We start from the raw sequence: 16537 nt of genomic DNA on the forward strand, positions 1-16537 counted from the left end.
CCAGGCTGTTACCTCTGATCGCACATAATCCAACATACGAACCACCACCCGGCTGATCAAGTACTGACTTTAGGTGCCTGTCCAGTACCAGCTTGAAGACAGCCAGGGGTCTATTGGTAATCCCCCTGATGTATGATGGGAGGCAGTTGAACAGTTTTGGGCTCCTGACACTTATTGTGTTGTCTCTTATCGTGCTAGTGGCACCCCTTCTTTTCATTGGTGGGATGTTGCACCTTCTGCCGAGTCTTTTGCTTCTGTAGTGAGTGATTTTCGTGTGCAAGTTTGGTACTAGTCCCTCTTGGATTTTCCAAGTGTATATAATCATGTATCTCTCCCTCCTGCGTTCTAGGGAGTACAGGTTCAGGAACTTCAAGTGTTCCCAGTAACTGAGGTGGAAAAAGAAAACTTTGCCACTGGCGGGGATAGAACCCGCGATCAGAGAGTCTCAAAACTCCAGACCGTCGTGTTAGCCACCGTGTCATTATGATTTCATGAGTCAAGTTAACTGAGGTGGTTTATCACAGTTTGTGCTGTGAAGGTTCTCTGTACATTTTCTAGGTCAGCAATTTCACCAGCCCTGAAAGGTGCTGTTAGTGTGCAGCAATATTCCATCTAAGATAGAACAAGTGACCTGAAGAGTGTCATCATTGGCTTGGCATCCCTGGTTTTGAAGGTTCTCATTATCCATCCTGTCATTTTTCTAGCAGATGCGATTGATACAATGTTATGGTCCTTGAAGGTGAGATCTTCCGACATGATCACTCCCAGGTCTTTGACATTAGTTTTTCGCTCTATTGTGTGGTTGGAATTTGCTTTATACTCCGATGAAATTTTAATTTCCTCACGTTTTCCATATCGGAGTAATTGGAATTTCTGATCATTGAACTTCATATTGTTTTCTGCAGCTCATTTAAAGATTTGGTTGATGTCCACCTGGAGCCTTGCAGTGTCTGCAATGGAGGACTATGTCATGCAAATTCGGGTGTCATCTGCAAAGTAAGACACCGCACTGTGGCTTATATCCCTGTCTATGCCCGATATGAGGATGAGGAATAAAATGGGAGCGAGTACTGTGCCTTGTGGAACAGAGCTTTTTACCGTGGCTGCCTGGGACTTTACTGTTTACTATTACTCTGTGTTCTATTTGTCAGGAAGTTGTAGATCCATCTACCAACTTTTTCGTTATTCCTTTATCCCGCATTTTGTGTGGTATTTCACCATGGTCACACTTGTCGAAAGCTTTTGCAAAGTCAGTGTATACTACATGTGTATTTTGTTTATCTTCTACAGCATCCAGGACCTTGCCATAGTAGTCCAGTAGCTGGTACAGGCAGGAGCGACCTGCTCTAAACCCGTGTTGCCCTGAGTTGTGTAACTCTTGGGTATCTAGGTGGTTGGCTATCTTGCTTCTTAGAACCCTCTCAAAGATTTTTATTATATGGGATGTTAGTGCTATCGGTCTGTAGTTCTCTGCAATTGCTTTACTGGCACCGTTGTCGAGTGGGGCTATGTCTGTTGTTTTTAGTGTGTGTGGGATGACCCCTGTGTCCATGCTCCCTCTCCATAAAATGCTGAAGGCACGCGATAGGGGCTTCTTGCAATTCTTGAGGAACACGGAGTTCCACGAGTCTGGGTCTGGGGCAGAGTGTATGGGCATGTCATTAATTGCCTCCTCAAAATCTTGTGAAGTTAGAGTAATATCCGAGAGTTTTGGGATGACCAAATTTTGGGTTTCGTTCATAAAGAATTCATTTGGATTGTCGACCCTTAGAGTGGGCAGTGGATAGGTGAACATTGAATCATATTGGGACTTTAGTATCTCACTCATTTTTTGGCAATCATCTGTGTATATCCAATCCTGCCTAAGCAGCGGCCCAACAGTGGATGTTGTTATTCCCTTAGATTTGGCATAAGAGAAGAACTATTTCTTTTTTTTCAATTTCCTTTATGGCTTTTAGTTCTTCCTGGGATTCTTGTCTCCTATAAGATTCCTTCAGCTTAAGTTCGATATTTGCAGTTTCATTGACTAGTGCCTCCCTTCGTATTTCAGATATATTGACCCCACTCAGCAGCTCTGTGACTCTTCGCCTTCATCTGTATAGGAAACAACTCTCTCTAGTTTACATCTTCTCTTTCTTTTTGTTAGTGGAATGTGTCTTGAGCAGATCTCAAGAACCACAGAATTCATTTTTTCAAGGCAAATGTTCGGATCCATGTTTGTTGTTTACTTGATACCATTGTATGTTTTTGTCATTGAAATTGAATTTTGTGAAGAGACCTTTATGACTGCTCACATTTTGCTGGTCTGGAGTCCTGTGCATACATGTCTGTACCTCTATTATGTTGTGATCTGAGTGAATTGTCTTTGATACAGTTATATTACGTATCAGATCATCATTGTTAGTGAAGATGAGGTCCAGCATATTTTCTAGTCTTGTGGGCTCTACTATTTGTTGGTTTAAGGTGAATATGTTGCAGAGATTTAATAGTTCGTGTGTGTGTGAATTTTCATCTGAGCTGCCTCCTGGGGTGATCTCTGCTAAAACATTGTTTGCTATACTCCTCCATTTTAGGTGTCTCAGGCTGAGATCTCCCAGTAGTAAGATGTTTGGGGCAGGAGTTGGGAGATTTTCCAGACAGTGGTCAATTTTCTCAAGCTGCTTCTGGAATTGCTGGGAAGTTGCGTCGGGAAGCTTGTATACTACCACAATGACAAGGTTTTGGTTTTCGATCTTTACCGCCAAAACTTCAACTACATCATTTGAGGTGTTTAGTAGTTCTGTGCAAATGAGCGACTCTGTGACATGCAGGCCAACCTCCCCTTGTTTCCTGTTTAGTCTGTCGCATCGGAATAGGTTATAACCTGGGACCCATATTTCGTTGTCATAATGATCTTTTATGTGGGTCTCTGTGAATGCTGCAAACATTGCATTTAACTCCGTGAGTAGTCCCTTGATGTAAGGAATTTTCTTGTTTTTTGACGGCTTTAGACCCTATATGTTTGCAAAGACAAATGTCGTATTGGTGGAATTTAGGGAGGTTTTATATGCTGGCTCTAATATCTGTTGTTCTGGAGTGAAGGCCAATGTCCGTGCCTCTGCTTCAGAAGTGTTTTCAGGTGGTGTAGGATTATTGTCATTTCTTGCCAGTCTTTTTTCCCTTCTGGCCCTTAAAACCTCTGTCTCTTGAGAGGGTGTGGCTCCTCTCTTTTGTTTCCCATAGTCTGGCTGGTCTGTGTCTTCTAGCCCTCTTTAGATGTGCCTAGCAGTATGCATTGTACCATTTTCTTTCATGGATTGATGAGTGACACATTTCTGGGTGAAATAAGTTGAAAGAAGAGAAGTTGCACTCTCCTGTTGTCATGTGGGTGCGGCATTTTTGGATGGTCAAAGGTGCATGTCCCACCTGTTTTACCAGATATACCGTGCCTGTAGATGCCCAAGGCACAGTATTTACATAGATTGTACTTCTGTTTGCTAGGATTTATTGTAGCTGCATTCACTGCTGGTGCATTTATTTTTCCTGTTTCCTCAATATCTTTTACCCCTGTATGGACATCAGTGCTTCCACCAGGTTTTGCTGGTAGTGTGTCAACACTGTTCCCTGAGGCATCATCCCATTTTGATCCATCTCCAGCAGTATCTTTATTTTGAACCTCTGTGGACTAAATAAGGTTGTCTTAAGTGTCCTCCAGGACAACACTAGTACCCTCACGAGCGCTGTCTTCTAAGACATCACTAGGACCCTCTGGAGCACTTTCCTCCAGGACAACACTAGCGCCCTCTGCACTTTCCTCCAGGACAACACTAGTGACGTTACTGGTCATGCAGTAGTGACGTTACTGGTCATGCAGTAGTGACGTTACTGGTCATGCAGTAGTAACGTTACTGGTCATGCAGTAGTGACGTTACTGGTCATGCAGTAGTGACGTTACTGGTCATGCAGTAGTGACGTTACTGGTCATGCAGTAGTGACGTTACTGGTCATGCAGTAGTGACGTTACTGGTCATGCAGTAGTGACGTTACTGGTCATGCAGTAGTAACGTTACTGGATTTTACCCCCCCCCATTCCCCCGCCCTTGAATTTCATGGGGGGCGACACCAAAGATGTTGCCCCGGGTGATGCCAGAGATTCCGCCCCGGGTGACGCCCGAGATTCCGCCCCGGGTGACGCCAGAGATTCCACCCCGGGTGACGCCAGAGATTCCGCCCCGGGTGACGCCAGAGATTCCGCCCCGGGTGACGCCAGAGATTCCACCCCGGGTGACGCCAGAGATTCCGCCCCGGGTGACGCCAGAGATTCCGCCCCGGGTGACACTAACTCTAGCGACGCCTCTGCTTTTCGTATTTCCTGGAGATTTTGCACCTCTTCGTATTTCAACAGGAATGTTTTACTCCCTGGAATCACTAATTATAAGTTAGGTACATTAGCAGACCTGCGTAGGAGGGTTCTGACGACTGCTGGCACCTGTTTACAACATGAACCTGTCTCTTTGGGCCTAACACTTCAGTTTTAAATTTCACCTTATCATTTATTATCCATATACTAGGGTACCACTGTGGTACACACAATAACACTATGTATAACACACTATTTCAGGGAGACTGTCATTCCTCTGACAAAAAAGTTCAAATATTTCCACCGGCAAGATAGGCCTAAAGTTCCCCTCTGAGAGTATGGTTATGCTGCGTTATTGTACACTGATTCTCCTTTTTTGACTCAGTAGATATTATTATCTGCAAGATTAGTTCCAAGTGCTGGAGGGATATATCTTATAAGTTCACTGGCACAATTTAAAGTTCTAGTACGCAAGAGAGACCGTGAAAAAACACGAAAGAACACGGCACACGGCACGGCACAAGTGCTGTGCTTGTTTCACACTCCTTTAGTGCTTTACAAGCTATCAAATTTATTTTATTCGTCTCATCCCCTAGTTCTTCGTATACAACATTGGTTACATCTCATTTCTGGCAAACACAAAGAAATCGTTTTCTGCTGAACACATTGTTGATGTTAAGGGCAACGAGCAGGAGGACTCTGCTGTGCGGTCAGCGGTACATGTTGATGTTCAGGGCAATGAGCAGGAGGACTCTGCTGTGCGGTCAGCGGTACATGTTGATGTTAAGGGCAACGAGCAGGAGGACTCTGCTGTGCGGTCAGCGGTACATGTTGATGTTCAGGGCAATGAGCAGGAGGACTCTGCTGTGCGGTCAGCGGTACACGTTGATGTTCAGGGCAATGAGCAGGAGGACTCTGCTGTGCGGTCAGCGGTACACGTTGATGTTCAGAGCAATGAGCAGGAGGACTCTGCTGTGCGGTCAGCGGTACATGACCTTCCCGTTTCATATAAGGGTTATCTCTAGCAACCATTAGCAACAACATTGGTCTAAGTTGATTCATAAACTACATTCTATCAACGCCGCGTAAATTTAGGATCCTGGTCTTCCCATCATCTATGTCATGGTTGGGAGACTACGCTTTCCCATCCTCTCATCGGGCACACACTTCTCACTCATGGGTATCTAATGAAGACGCATCAAATTCCACTTTGAGAATTATCAGGTTCCAGTTTCAGTTTGCCATATCCTGTTGGACAGGTCCTGTTTACCAGCAGGCACACACAGTAGACTACCAACATCGTCACAGAGTTGTCACTGACAACTCCACCTTTGACACCAACTCTCCGACTTTTTGATAGCAACATATTTATTACACAACCTTTGATTACACTTCCTTTAGCACGTAACACCGTCCTTACTAACTCTACCTCTGTTATATACTCTACTCAGGCATCAGGTAAAGCATATTAAAGATTTTACACACCCTACCCTGCAGGGATGTATGGCCCTTGTGGGTTTACATAAGAACATAAGAAAGGAGGAACACTGCAGGAGGCCTGTTGGCCCATACTAGGCAGGTCCTTTACAATTCATCCCACTAACAAAACATTTGCCCAACCCAATTTTCAATGCCACCCAAGAAATAAGCTCTGATGTGAAAGTCCCACTCAAATCCAACCCCTCCCACTCATGTACTTATCCAACCTAAATTTGAAACTACCCAAAGTACCAGCCTCAATAACCCAACTAGGTAGACTGTTCCATTCATCAACTACCCTATTTCCAAACCAATACTTTCCTATGTCCTTTCTAAATCTAAACTTATCTAATTTAAATCCATTACTGCGGGTTCTCTCTTGGAGAGACATCCTCAAGACCTTATTAATATCCCCTTTATTAATACCTATCTTCCACTTATACACTTCGATCAGGTCTCCCCTCATTCTTCGTCTAACAAGTGAAAGTAACTTTAGAGTCTTCAATCTTTCTTCATAAGGAAGATTTCTAATGCTATGTATTAATTTAGTCATCCTACGCTGAATGTTTTCTAACGAATTTATGTCCATTCTGTAATACGGAGACCAGAACTGAGCTGCATAATCTAGGTGAGGCCTTACTAATGATGTATAAAGCTGCAGTATGACCTCTGGACTTCTGTTGCTTACACTTCTTGATATAAATCCCAGTAATCTATTTGCCTTATTACGTACGCTTAGGCATTGCTGTCTTGGTTTAAGGTTGCTGCTCACCATAACCCCCAAGTCCTTTTCGCAATCTGTATGGCTAAGTTCTACATCATTTAACTTATAAGTGCTAGGGTTATGGGCACTCCCAAGCTTCAGAACCTTGCATTTATCTACATTGAACTGCATCTGCCACTTTTCTGACCAAAAATAGAGTTTGTTTAAATCCTCCTGAAGTTCCATAACATCTACGTTTGAATCAATTATCCTACCTATCTTTGTGTCATCAGCGAATTTGCTCATATCACTATCTGACCAAAAATAGAGTTTGTTTAAATCCTCCTGAAGTTCCATAACATCTACGTTTGAATCAATTATCCTACCTATCTTTGTGTCATCAGCGAATTTGCTCATATCAATATCTGGAGTGGAACCACAGTCGATGGCCTCCACTCCAAACCAACAGATACAGATACTAATGCCGGAAAAAAAATCCCCCCCCAGTACCAACAATCCCACCAGTCCGATAACATTCTTCTTTGCAAATATACAGGGTCTAAAGCCAGCAACAAACAACAAAATACCTTTCATCCGTGGACTGCTTGCAGAGGCAAAGGCAATGTTCGCGGCTTTCACTGAGACCCACATAAAGGATCACTTGGACAATGAAATATGGATCCCAGGTTACAACCTATACAGATGTGACAGAGTGAACAGGCAAAAGGGGGGGGTTGGCCTGTACATTGCAGAGTCACTTGTTTGCACAGAACTGCTAAATGCCTCAAATGATGTAGTGGAAGTTTTAGCAGTAAAGGTCGAGAACCAAAACCTAGTCATTGTGATAGTCTACAAGCCTCCGGATGCAACATCCCAGCAATTCCAGGAACAGCTGTTAAAAATTGACCACTGTCTGGAAAACCTTCCAGCTCCTGCACCCAACATCTTGCTCCTGGGGGATTTCAACTTAAGGCACCTAAAATGGAGGAATATAGCAAATAATATTGTTGCAGTAATAACACCAGGAGGCAGCTCTGATGAAAACTCACACTCACGCGAGCTTTTAAATCTCTGCACAAAATTCAATTTAAACCAGCAAATAATAGAGCCTACTAGACTGGAGAATACACTAGACCTCATCTTCACTAACAATGATGATCTGATAAGAAATATCACCATATCAAAAACAATATACTCAGATCACAACATAATTGAGGTTCAGTCATGTATGCGCGGAGCCCCAGACCGACATAATGAGATTAGTCACGAGGGAGCATTCACCAAATTCAACTTCAATAACAAAAACATAAAGTGGGACCAAGTAAACCAAGTCCTAACCGATATAAGCTGGGAAGATATACTAAGCAACACAGACCCCAACTTATGCCTAGAACAGATTAACTCGGTAGCACTCGATGTATGCACAAGGCTTATTCCTCTAAGAAAAAGGAGGAGTAGATGTAAAACAGAAAGAGACAGGCGCTCCCTTTACAGGCGACGGAAAAGAATAACAGAGCGGCTAAAAGAGGTCAATATATCTGAAATGCGTAGGGAGACACTGGTCAGAGAAATAGCAAGCATCGAACTTAAGCTAAAAGAATCCTTTAGGAGTCAGGAATCGCGGGAAGAACTAAAAGCCATAAATGAAATCGAAAGAAACCCAAAGTATTTCTTCTCCTATGCCAAATCAAAATCGAGAACAACGTCCAGTATTGGGCCCCTACTTAAACAAGATGGGTCCTACACAGATGACAACAAGGAAATGAGTGAGCTACTCAAGTCCCAATATGACTCAGTTTTTAGCAAGCCGCTAACCAGACTGAGAGTCGAAGATCAAAATGAATTTTTTATGAGAGAGCCACAAAATTTGATTAACACAAGCCTATCCGATGTTATCCTGACGCCAAATGACTTCGAACAGGCGATAAATGACATGCCCATGCACTCTGCCCCAGGGCCAGACTCATGGAACTCTGTGTTCATCAAGAACTGCAAGAAGCCCCTATCACGAGCCTTTTCCATCCTATGGAGAGGGAGCATGGACACGGGGGTCGTCCCACAGTTACTAAAAACAACAGACATAGCCCCACTCCACAAAGGGGGCAGTAAAGCAACAGCAAAGAACTACAGACCAATAGCACTAACATCCCATATCATAAAAATCTTTGAAAGGGTCCTAAGAAGCAAGATCACCACGCATCTAGAAACCCATCAGTTACACAACCCAGGGCAACATGGGTTTAGAACAGGTCGCTCCTGTCTGTCTCAACTATTGGACCACTACGACAAGGTCCTAAATGCACTAGAAGACAAAAAGAATGCAGATGTAATATATACAGACTTTGCAAAAGCCTTCGACAAGTGTGACCATGGCGTAATAGCGCACAAAATGCGTGCTAAAGGAATAACAGGAAAAGTCGGTCGATGGATCTATAATTTCCTCACTAACAGAACACAGAGAGTAGTCGTCAACAGAGTAAAGTCCGAGGCAGCTACGGTGAAAAGCTCTGTTCCACAAGGCACAGTACTCGCTCCCATCTTGTTCCTCATCCTTATATCCGACATAGACAAGGATGTCAGCCACAGCACCGTGTCTTCCTTTGCAGATGACACCCGAATCTGCATGACAGTGTCTTCCATTGCAGACACTGCAAAGCTCCAGGCAGACTTCAACCAAATCTTTCAGTGGGCTGCAGAAAACAATATGAAGTTCAACGATGAGAAATTTCAATTACTCAGATATGGTAAACATGAGGAAATTAAATCTTCATCAGAGTACAAAACAAATTCTGGCCACAAAATAGAGCGAAACACCAACGTCAAAGACCTGGGAGTGATCATGTCGGAGGATCTCACCTTCAAGGACCATAACATTGTATCAATCGCATCTGCTAGAAAAATGACAGGATGGATAATGAGAACCTTCAAAACTAGGGAGGCCAAGCCCATGATGACACTCTTCAGGTCACTTGTTCTATCTAGGCTGGAATATTGCTGCACACTAACAGCACCTTTCAAGGCAGGTGAAATTGCCGACCTAGAAAATGTACAGAGAACTTTCACGGCGCGCATAACGGAGATAAAACACCTCAATTATTGGGAGCGCTTGAGGTTCCTAAACCTGTATTCCCTGGAACGCAGGAGGGAGAGATACATGATTATATACACCTGGAAAATCCTAGAGGGACTAGTACCGAACTTGCATACGAAAATCACCCACTACGAAAGCAAAAGACTTGGCAGACGATGCACCATCCCCCCAATGAAAAGCAGGGGTGTCACTAGCACGTTAAGAGACCATACAATAAGTGTCAGGGGCCCGAGACTGTTCAACTGCCTCCCAGCACACATAAGGGGGATTACCAACAGACCCCTGGCAGTCTTCAAGCTGGCACTGGACAAGCACCTAAAGTCAGTTCCGGATCAGCCGGGTTGTGGCTCGTATGTTGGTTTGCGTGCAGCCAGCAGCAACAGCCTGGTTGATCAGGCTCTGATCCACCAGGAGGCCTGGTCTCAGACCGGGCCGCGGGGGCGTTGACCCCCGGAACTCTCTCCAGGTAAACTCTCCAGGTAGTAATTCCCTCATCAAGATCATTGATATATATTATAAACAACAACGGGCCCAAGACTGATCCCTGTGGAACGCCACTTGTTACAGATCCCCACTCGGATTTAACCCATTTATGGACACTCTCTGCTTCCTGTGCTGTATAGCCCTTGTGGCTTAGCGCTTCTTTTTGATTATAATAATAATAATAATCTGCTTCCTGTCAGTGAGCCATGACTCGATCCACGAGAGCACTTTTCCCCCAATGCCATGAGCTGCTACTTTCTTTAACAGTCTATGGTGCAGAACTCTATCAAAAGCCTTACTAAAATCTAAGTAAATAATATCAAATTCTTTATCGTGGTCAACAGCCTCAAAAGCTTTACTGAAGAAAGTTAATAAATTAGTTAGACAAGACCGGCCTCTTGTGAATCCATGCTGAGTATCATTAATCAAGCTATGCTTATCGAGATGGCTTCTTATAATCTCAGCTATAATTGACTCTAGTAATTTGCCTACAATTGAGGTCAGGCTTATTGGGCGGTAATTTGACGGTAACGACTTGTTCCCTGTTTTAAAAATAGGAATTACATTAGCCATCTTCCACATATCAGACACTACACCTGTTTGAAGAGATAAATTAAAAATATTAGTTAATGGTTCACAGAGTTCAATTTTGCATTCCTTAAGAACCCTTGAAAAAAACCTCATCATGACCCGGCGACTTATTTTGCTTCAGTCTGTCTATCTGCTTCACAACCATTTCACTAGTGACTGTGATGTTACATAATTTATCTTCTAGCCCACTATAAAAATTAATTACTGGAATATTGTTAGTGTCTTCCTGTGTAAAAACTGAGAGAAAATAATTATTTAAAATCGAGCACATTTCATTCTCTTTGTCAGTAAGGTGCCCATATTTATTTTTAAGGGGACCTATCTTATCTCTAACTTTTGTTCTATAGACCTGGAAAAAACTTTTTGGGTTAGTTTTAGAATCCCTAGCAACTTTAATTTCATAGTCCCTTTTAGCTTTTCTTATCCCCTTTTTAATGTCCCTCTTAATGTCAATATACTGATTCATAAGATGACCCTCACCTCTTTTGATACGCCTATAAATTCCTTTCTTATGCCCTAGTAGATATTTGAGCCTATTATTCATCCATTTGATCTAATTTCTTTATATAGGATAAACGTTCTTTGAGCAGCATGTATAGTGTTCAGAAAACTGTCATATTGATAGCTCTCTTCGTTACCCCAGTCAACAGATGATAAGTGTTCTCTAAGCCCATCGTAATCTGCTAAGCGAAAATCTGGGACTGTTACTGAGTTATCGCTACTATCGTACTTCCATTCAATTCTAAATGTAATTGATTTGTGGTCGCTAGCACCCAGTTCCTCTGAAACTTCTAAATTATTAACAAGGGATTCATTGTTTGCCATAACTAAGTCAAGCAGTTTATTTCCCCTTGTAGGTTCTGTCACAAACTGCTTCAAAAAACAATCCTGAACTACTTCTAAGAAGTCGTATGATTCTAAATTCCCAGTCAAGAAATTCCAATCAATATGACTAACGTTAAGTCTCCTAGAATTACTACATTATCGTACCTTGTGGCCTTAACAATTTCCTCCCATAGTAGTCTCCCTTGGTCCCTATCTAAGTTTGAGGGACGGTATATCACTCCTAAAATCAGTTTTTCATGCCCCTCTGAAAATTCTTTCCAGACTCTGTATGTGTTACTTCAGACTTAATACCCGTTTTTATGCAACAGTTCAAGCAATCTCGGACATACAGTGCCACCCCACCCCCCTTCCCGATACTTCTATCTACTTGGAACAATTTAAAACCCTGAATATGACACTCCGCAGGCATGTCCCGACTTTTTTAATTAAACCACTTCTCAGTTAAGGCAAATACATCAATGTTACCGGCACTAGCAACTAATCTCAACTCGTCCATCTTATTCCTAGCACTACGGCAATTAGCATAATGAACATTGAAAGACTCTCCTTTCTCTTTACCCTTCCTGCTCATTTCTGTTTTTCTACTAAACCTATTACTGTCCTTATCACCCAAAGTCCCTGGCTTTTCAATATCTACCTCGTTCTGCTTATTACTAGTTCCCCTAGAACTCGTAATGTTACTACACTGGGACTTCACTGTTTTCCTGCCAAAACCCATACCACTAACTATTCCTAGTTTAATGTCCTAACTGCTCCCTGCACTGCAGTTGCCAGTGCTACCACCCCAGACCTAGATAAGTGAACCCCATCCCTGGCATACATGTCATTTCTGCCATAGAAGAGGTCCCAGTTGTCAATGAATGTTACCGCATTTTCCTTACAGTATTTGTCCAGCCAGCAATTGACACCAATTGCCCTGGACAACCATTCATTTCCAACTCCTCTCCTTGACAAAACACCACATATGACAGGGTTGCCACCCTTACTCCTAATTATTTCTATTGCTGACCTATACCTGCTAATCAGGTCTTCACTCCTACGTCTGCCAACATCGTTGCCTCCAGCACTGAGACAGATAATAGGATTGCTCCCATTACCTCTCATGATGTCATCCAGACGGCTAACAATATCCTCCATCCCAGCCCCAGGAAAGCAAACTCTCTGTCTCCTACTCCTGTCCTTCAAGCAGAACGCCCTATCCATATACCTAACTTGGCTATCCCCAACAACAACAATATTCTTACCTTCCTTAATGTCTTTCGTTGTGACATTCCCAGTAGTCGACTCACATTCGTCGGGTAGCACTGAGAATGTATTAGATGTTTCCACAACAGTTTCCACGGCAGTCTCTTTCTTCTTCATCGTTTCTACCTTTCCATTCGTCTTCTTGATCGTCAACTTCGTTCCCTGCTGTCCAGCCACTGACCAGTTTCCCTTCTTGACCTGAGGACTCAAAACAGGAGGACTACTACGAATCTTCTTGTTTTCCTCGGTCAGTCGCCGAATTTCCATCTTCGCCATCCTCAATTCTTCCTTAAGCTGTTGGTAAAGTTGGTCGATGGAGGGCATCTTGCTTCAATTCGTAGAGAGCGCGCAAACAGGTCTTCACAGAGCTAAGTACACGTCACCACTGCGCAAAAGCCAACTCAATCAGGAGCTACCGCGCAGCATGTCCGCACGGCCCAATAGCGATGCGAACACTGTTTGGATTTTAATAATAAAACCGGTCAAGCTACTCTCCCATTCTTGGATTATTCCTGATTAATTCTTTGATTAATTTCCCAGAAATTAATTAAATTTCTCTGAATCAATGAAAGCATTATTACTGCGCAATATCCATCTTACTTTGTTAATGGTAAACACCTGATTAGTATATGAATAAGTGTTATGTGCAGCACTACGGTGTCTGTACTGTTGAGAAGTTTCGTTAATCAGCAGCTTTATTAATGCAACACAAAAAGTAATTACTTGAGACGATAGCTCGATTGCTAGAGCACTCAGCTCACACACTGAGGTCCGGGGTTCGAATCTCCTTCGGTACGGCTGGAAAACATTAGGGACGTGTTTCCATAAGACACCTGCTGTCCCTGTTCATCCATCAGATTAAAATGGGTACCTGGGTGTAAGTCGACAGGTGTGGGTCCCAACCTGGGACAAAACTGACCTAATTTGCGGGAAATGTTCAGCATAACAAGTGGCTTTCTATATAGTAGTATGTCATTGATGTCAGCTATGATCTGTATTCCTTGTACATGTACTTGTAGAAATAGATTTATTATTATTACGAGGTAGTCTGAAGTGATCGGTCCCTCAGCCATGATAGGAGTGCAGTAGATACCCAAGGATGGGCACTCATAAACTGCAGATAGTTAAGGTGAAGCACTTGAAGATAATGTCACAGGTAAGAGGAGCCTCAGTTGGAAGTAGGTCATGCTAATAGATTTGGTCAGCATTAAGATTGTATAATAATGTTATTAACCACGATTCAACGATGTTACTGTGAAAAAGATGCCTGATTGCAGCGGTCGCTCCTTTCACGACCCGTCACAGATCCATATGAGCAGCGACCACTTCACATGTGCCTTCTTTCTCCGAGGCATAGTGTAGTGATAACATGGGTATAATCATAACCATAATTTTTAAATGATGGACCAGTACGCCGTCAGTGGTAGGCTTCGGTCAAATAAAAAATTCCAGCTGCGGTTCGTCATAAGACTAAGACTCGCGTCAGGAAACACTTGCCTAATCTTACCAAATCTAACCTAACTGCTAAATAGGTCATCCTATTTAGCATCCATTTCAAGTGTTTTTGGGTTAGGAACAGCAACACGATGTACTGTCTGACTAGCATACCTTTCCCTGGTGTAGGAAGTGGACACCAACTGCGGTCTTGTGGTTGTCAAACAGAATCTGAAAAACAGAAGAGGACTCAAGTGTAAGTATAAAATGTAAGTTAAATAAGCTATAGAAGTTGAATGCAAATAATGTGACACAACACTGTACAAGCACACATGTATATTATGTTATGTATATCAGTGGTATACAGTGCCGACAAGATGATGTCATCTGGGCATCTTTACTATGTAGACATTTCATTATCCTGTGGCTTTATCAGTACAATATATGGACAGAAAGTGTAGACTGTACAAATATATACAGACAGTGGAAGCTGAGGTAATCAGGCCCTCATCCTAGGAGTAGGCGATGAGCACCGTAGTTGTGCTTGAATTATAGACAGATGAAGTGTAGCAGACGAAGGTATTGTTACTGGTAAGAGGGACTGCCCTCTGGAAGTAGGTCATGCCCAATAGTCGGGCCAAGAGTTCGTAAGTAGGTCGTGTGATGTCCTCCCTACTTAGGCTGATGTCTTCTGCTTCTAGTCTGAGGGACTGATTACCTTGTTTTCCACTGTCTGCTGTTGTATCCATGTATTGTATTAAGCCACTGGATGGCGAAAAGTCTACAACTAAAGATACCCAGATGTTGCACGTGTTTCATTCCATTAATACACAACTTGTCAGACACAGCAGCATCAAGGAATCTCGGTGTAGAGGACATCACCATAACCTGCTTGTTAACTCTTGACCCGTCTTCTGGGCATGACCTACTTCCACTGGGGACTCCCGCCTACCAGTGGCAATACCTTCGTCTGCTGCTCTTCATCTAACTCCAGTTTATAAGAACCACTCTTCCTGCCCATGCTTCAGGTTCTACAAGACTAAGGTGTTCATCACCTGCTCCAAGGCTGAAAAAATGACTGGCTCGTCTCCCACTGTCCTCTGTACATATTTCCACAGTCATCACATCATGTCCATGTATTTTATTGATAAAGTCTACAGAGTAAAAATATCCAGATGCTGCACACGTCTAATTCGTCATATGATGAATGAGACTGAGAGCTCTCCAGTTACATAGTTAATGGAACTAAATAGCATAATGCCGACAGCAGTGACTATAAGACTCATAGGAACGTTGTTCTAATAAAAGTTTGTTCTGCAAGGTGTGTGTCTTCTTGATATACCTCAAATTCAATCCCAGAAAGGGATTTCATGGCACAAAAGATTAATTTACGTATGTTGAGAGTGACACCGTCCCTAGCAGGGAAAGTAAATCTCCCTTAAGTTAGTCCAAAAATAACATCAAATTTCAGTCATGGTATAAAGTGAAGTTTTTTTTTGACTGGATAAGATGCTTTTGCTGTAACCAGCTCAGTTCTTCGTGGTGTTGTGTTTATTAGAGTGTGGAATCTGTCCAGCATTGTTTAACTTATCTATATCTCTTCATGCAAGTCTAAGTCGATTAATACAGTTGAGACCATTCACGAAGGTTTTTCTCTTTGCTTAAGCTTCCTGGCTACACAGAGGGCAGTTTAGAAGAGCTTTAGCATTTTAGATATTTTTTTCTAATGTGCTTGGACTTTTTCCTTGCAGTATGTTTCAAAATTTTGAATTACCCAGGTATCCTCGAAGGAAAATTTTTAAGTGGTTACCTGTTTTCGTCCATCAAATTTTCGTCACATAATACGAAAATCCTCACCCATTCGACTTAATTTTTTACACACGTGTACGGTATCAAGGGCAGGATTATAGGAACAACTGGCATGTACAGTTGCCCATTCCCAGCATCCTGGGAATGGGTTCCAATAACTTCCAAAACTTTCTGCTGCATAGATTCAGCATTCAGAAAATGTTTCTTGATTTGATTGCAGCAACGAGAGAAATTCGAACTTGTAAGCCTACGCCTCTCTCCCTGCTCCATGAGCATTATCATATCTCGTCTTAAAACTATATATGGTTCCTGACTCCACTACGTCGCTTGCCAGACTATTCCACTTCCTGACAACTCGCATCTCTCTGACTCATCTAAGTACTCAACTTCCAATTGTGACCCCTTTTTTCTGTGTCCCATCTCTGAAACTTCCTGTCTCTGTCCACCTCGTCAATTCCTCACAGTATTTTGTATGTCGTCATCATATTTCCCCTAACCCTCCTGTCCTTCAGTGTCG

At 42.7% G+C, this 16537-nt stretch overlaps 1 protein-coding gene across 1 annotated transcript in view; it reads right to left on the reverse strand.

The window, feature by feature from the left end:
• LOC138854137 (glucose dehydrogenase [FAD, quinone]-like) overlaps positions 1 to 16537 on the reverse strand; it is a 132727-nt gene that overhangs the window by 81144 nt on the left and 35046 nt on the right. Inside the window, exon 4 of the mRNA XM_070095367.1 lies at positions 14386 to 14442. Within this exon, the coding sequence (XP_069951468.1) occupies positions 14386 to 14442 (57 nt within the window). The remainder of the gene's footprint in view (positions 1 to 14385; positions 14443 to 16537) is intronic.

This window comes from Cherax quadricarinatus, chromosome 50 (assembly GCF_038502225.1).
Source record: "Cherax quadricarinatus isolate ZL_2023a chromosome 50, ASM3850222v1, whole genome shotgun sequence".
In the NCBI taxonomy this organism is placed as follows: Eukaryota; Metazoa; Arthropoda; class Malacostraca; order Decapoda; family Parastacidae; genus Cherax; species Cherax quadricarinatus.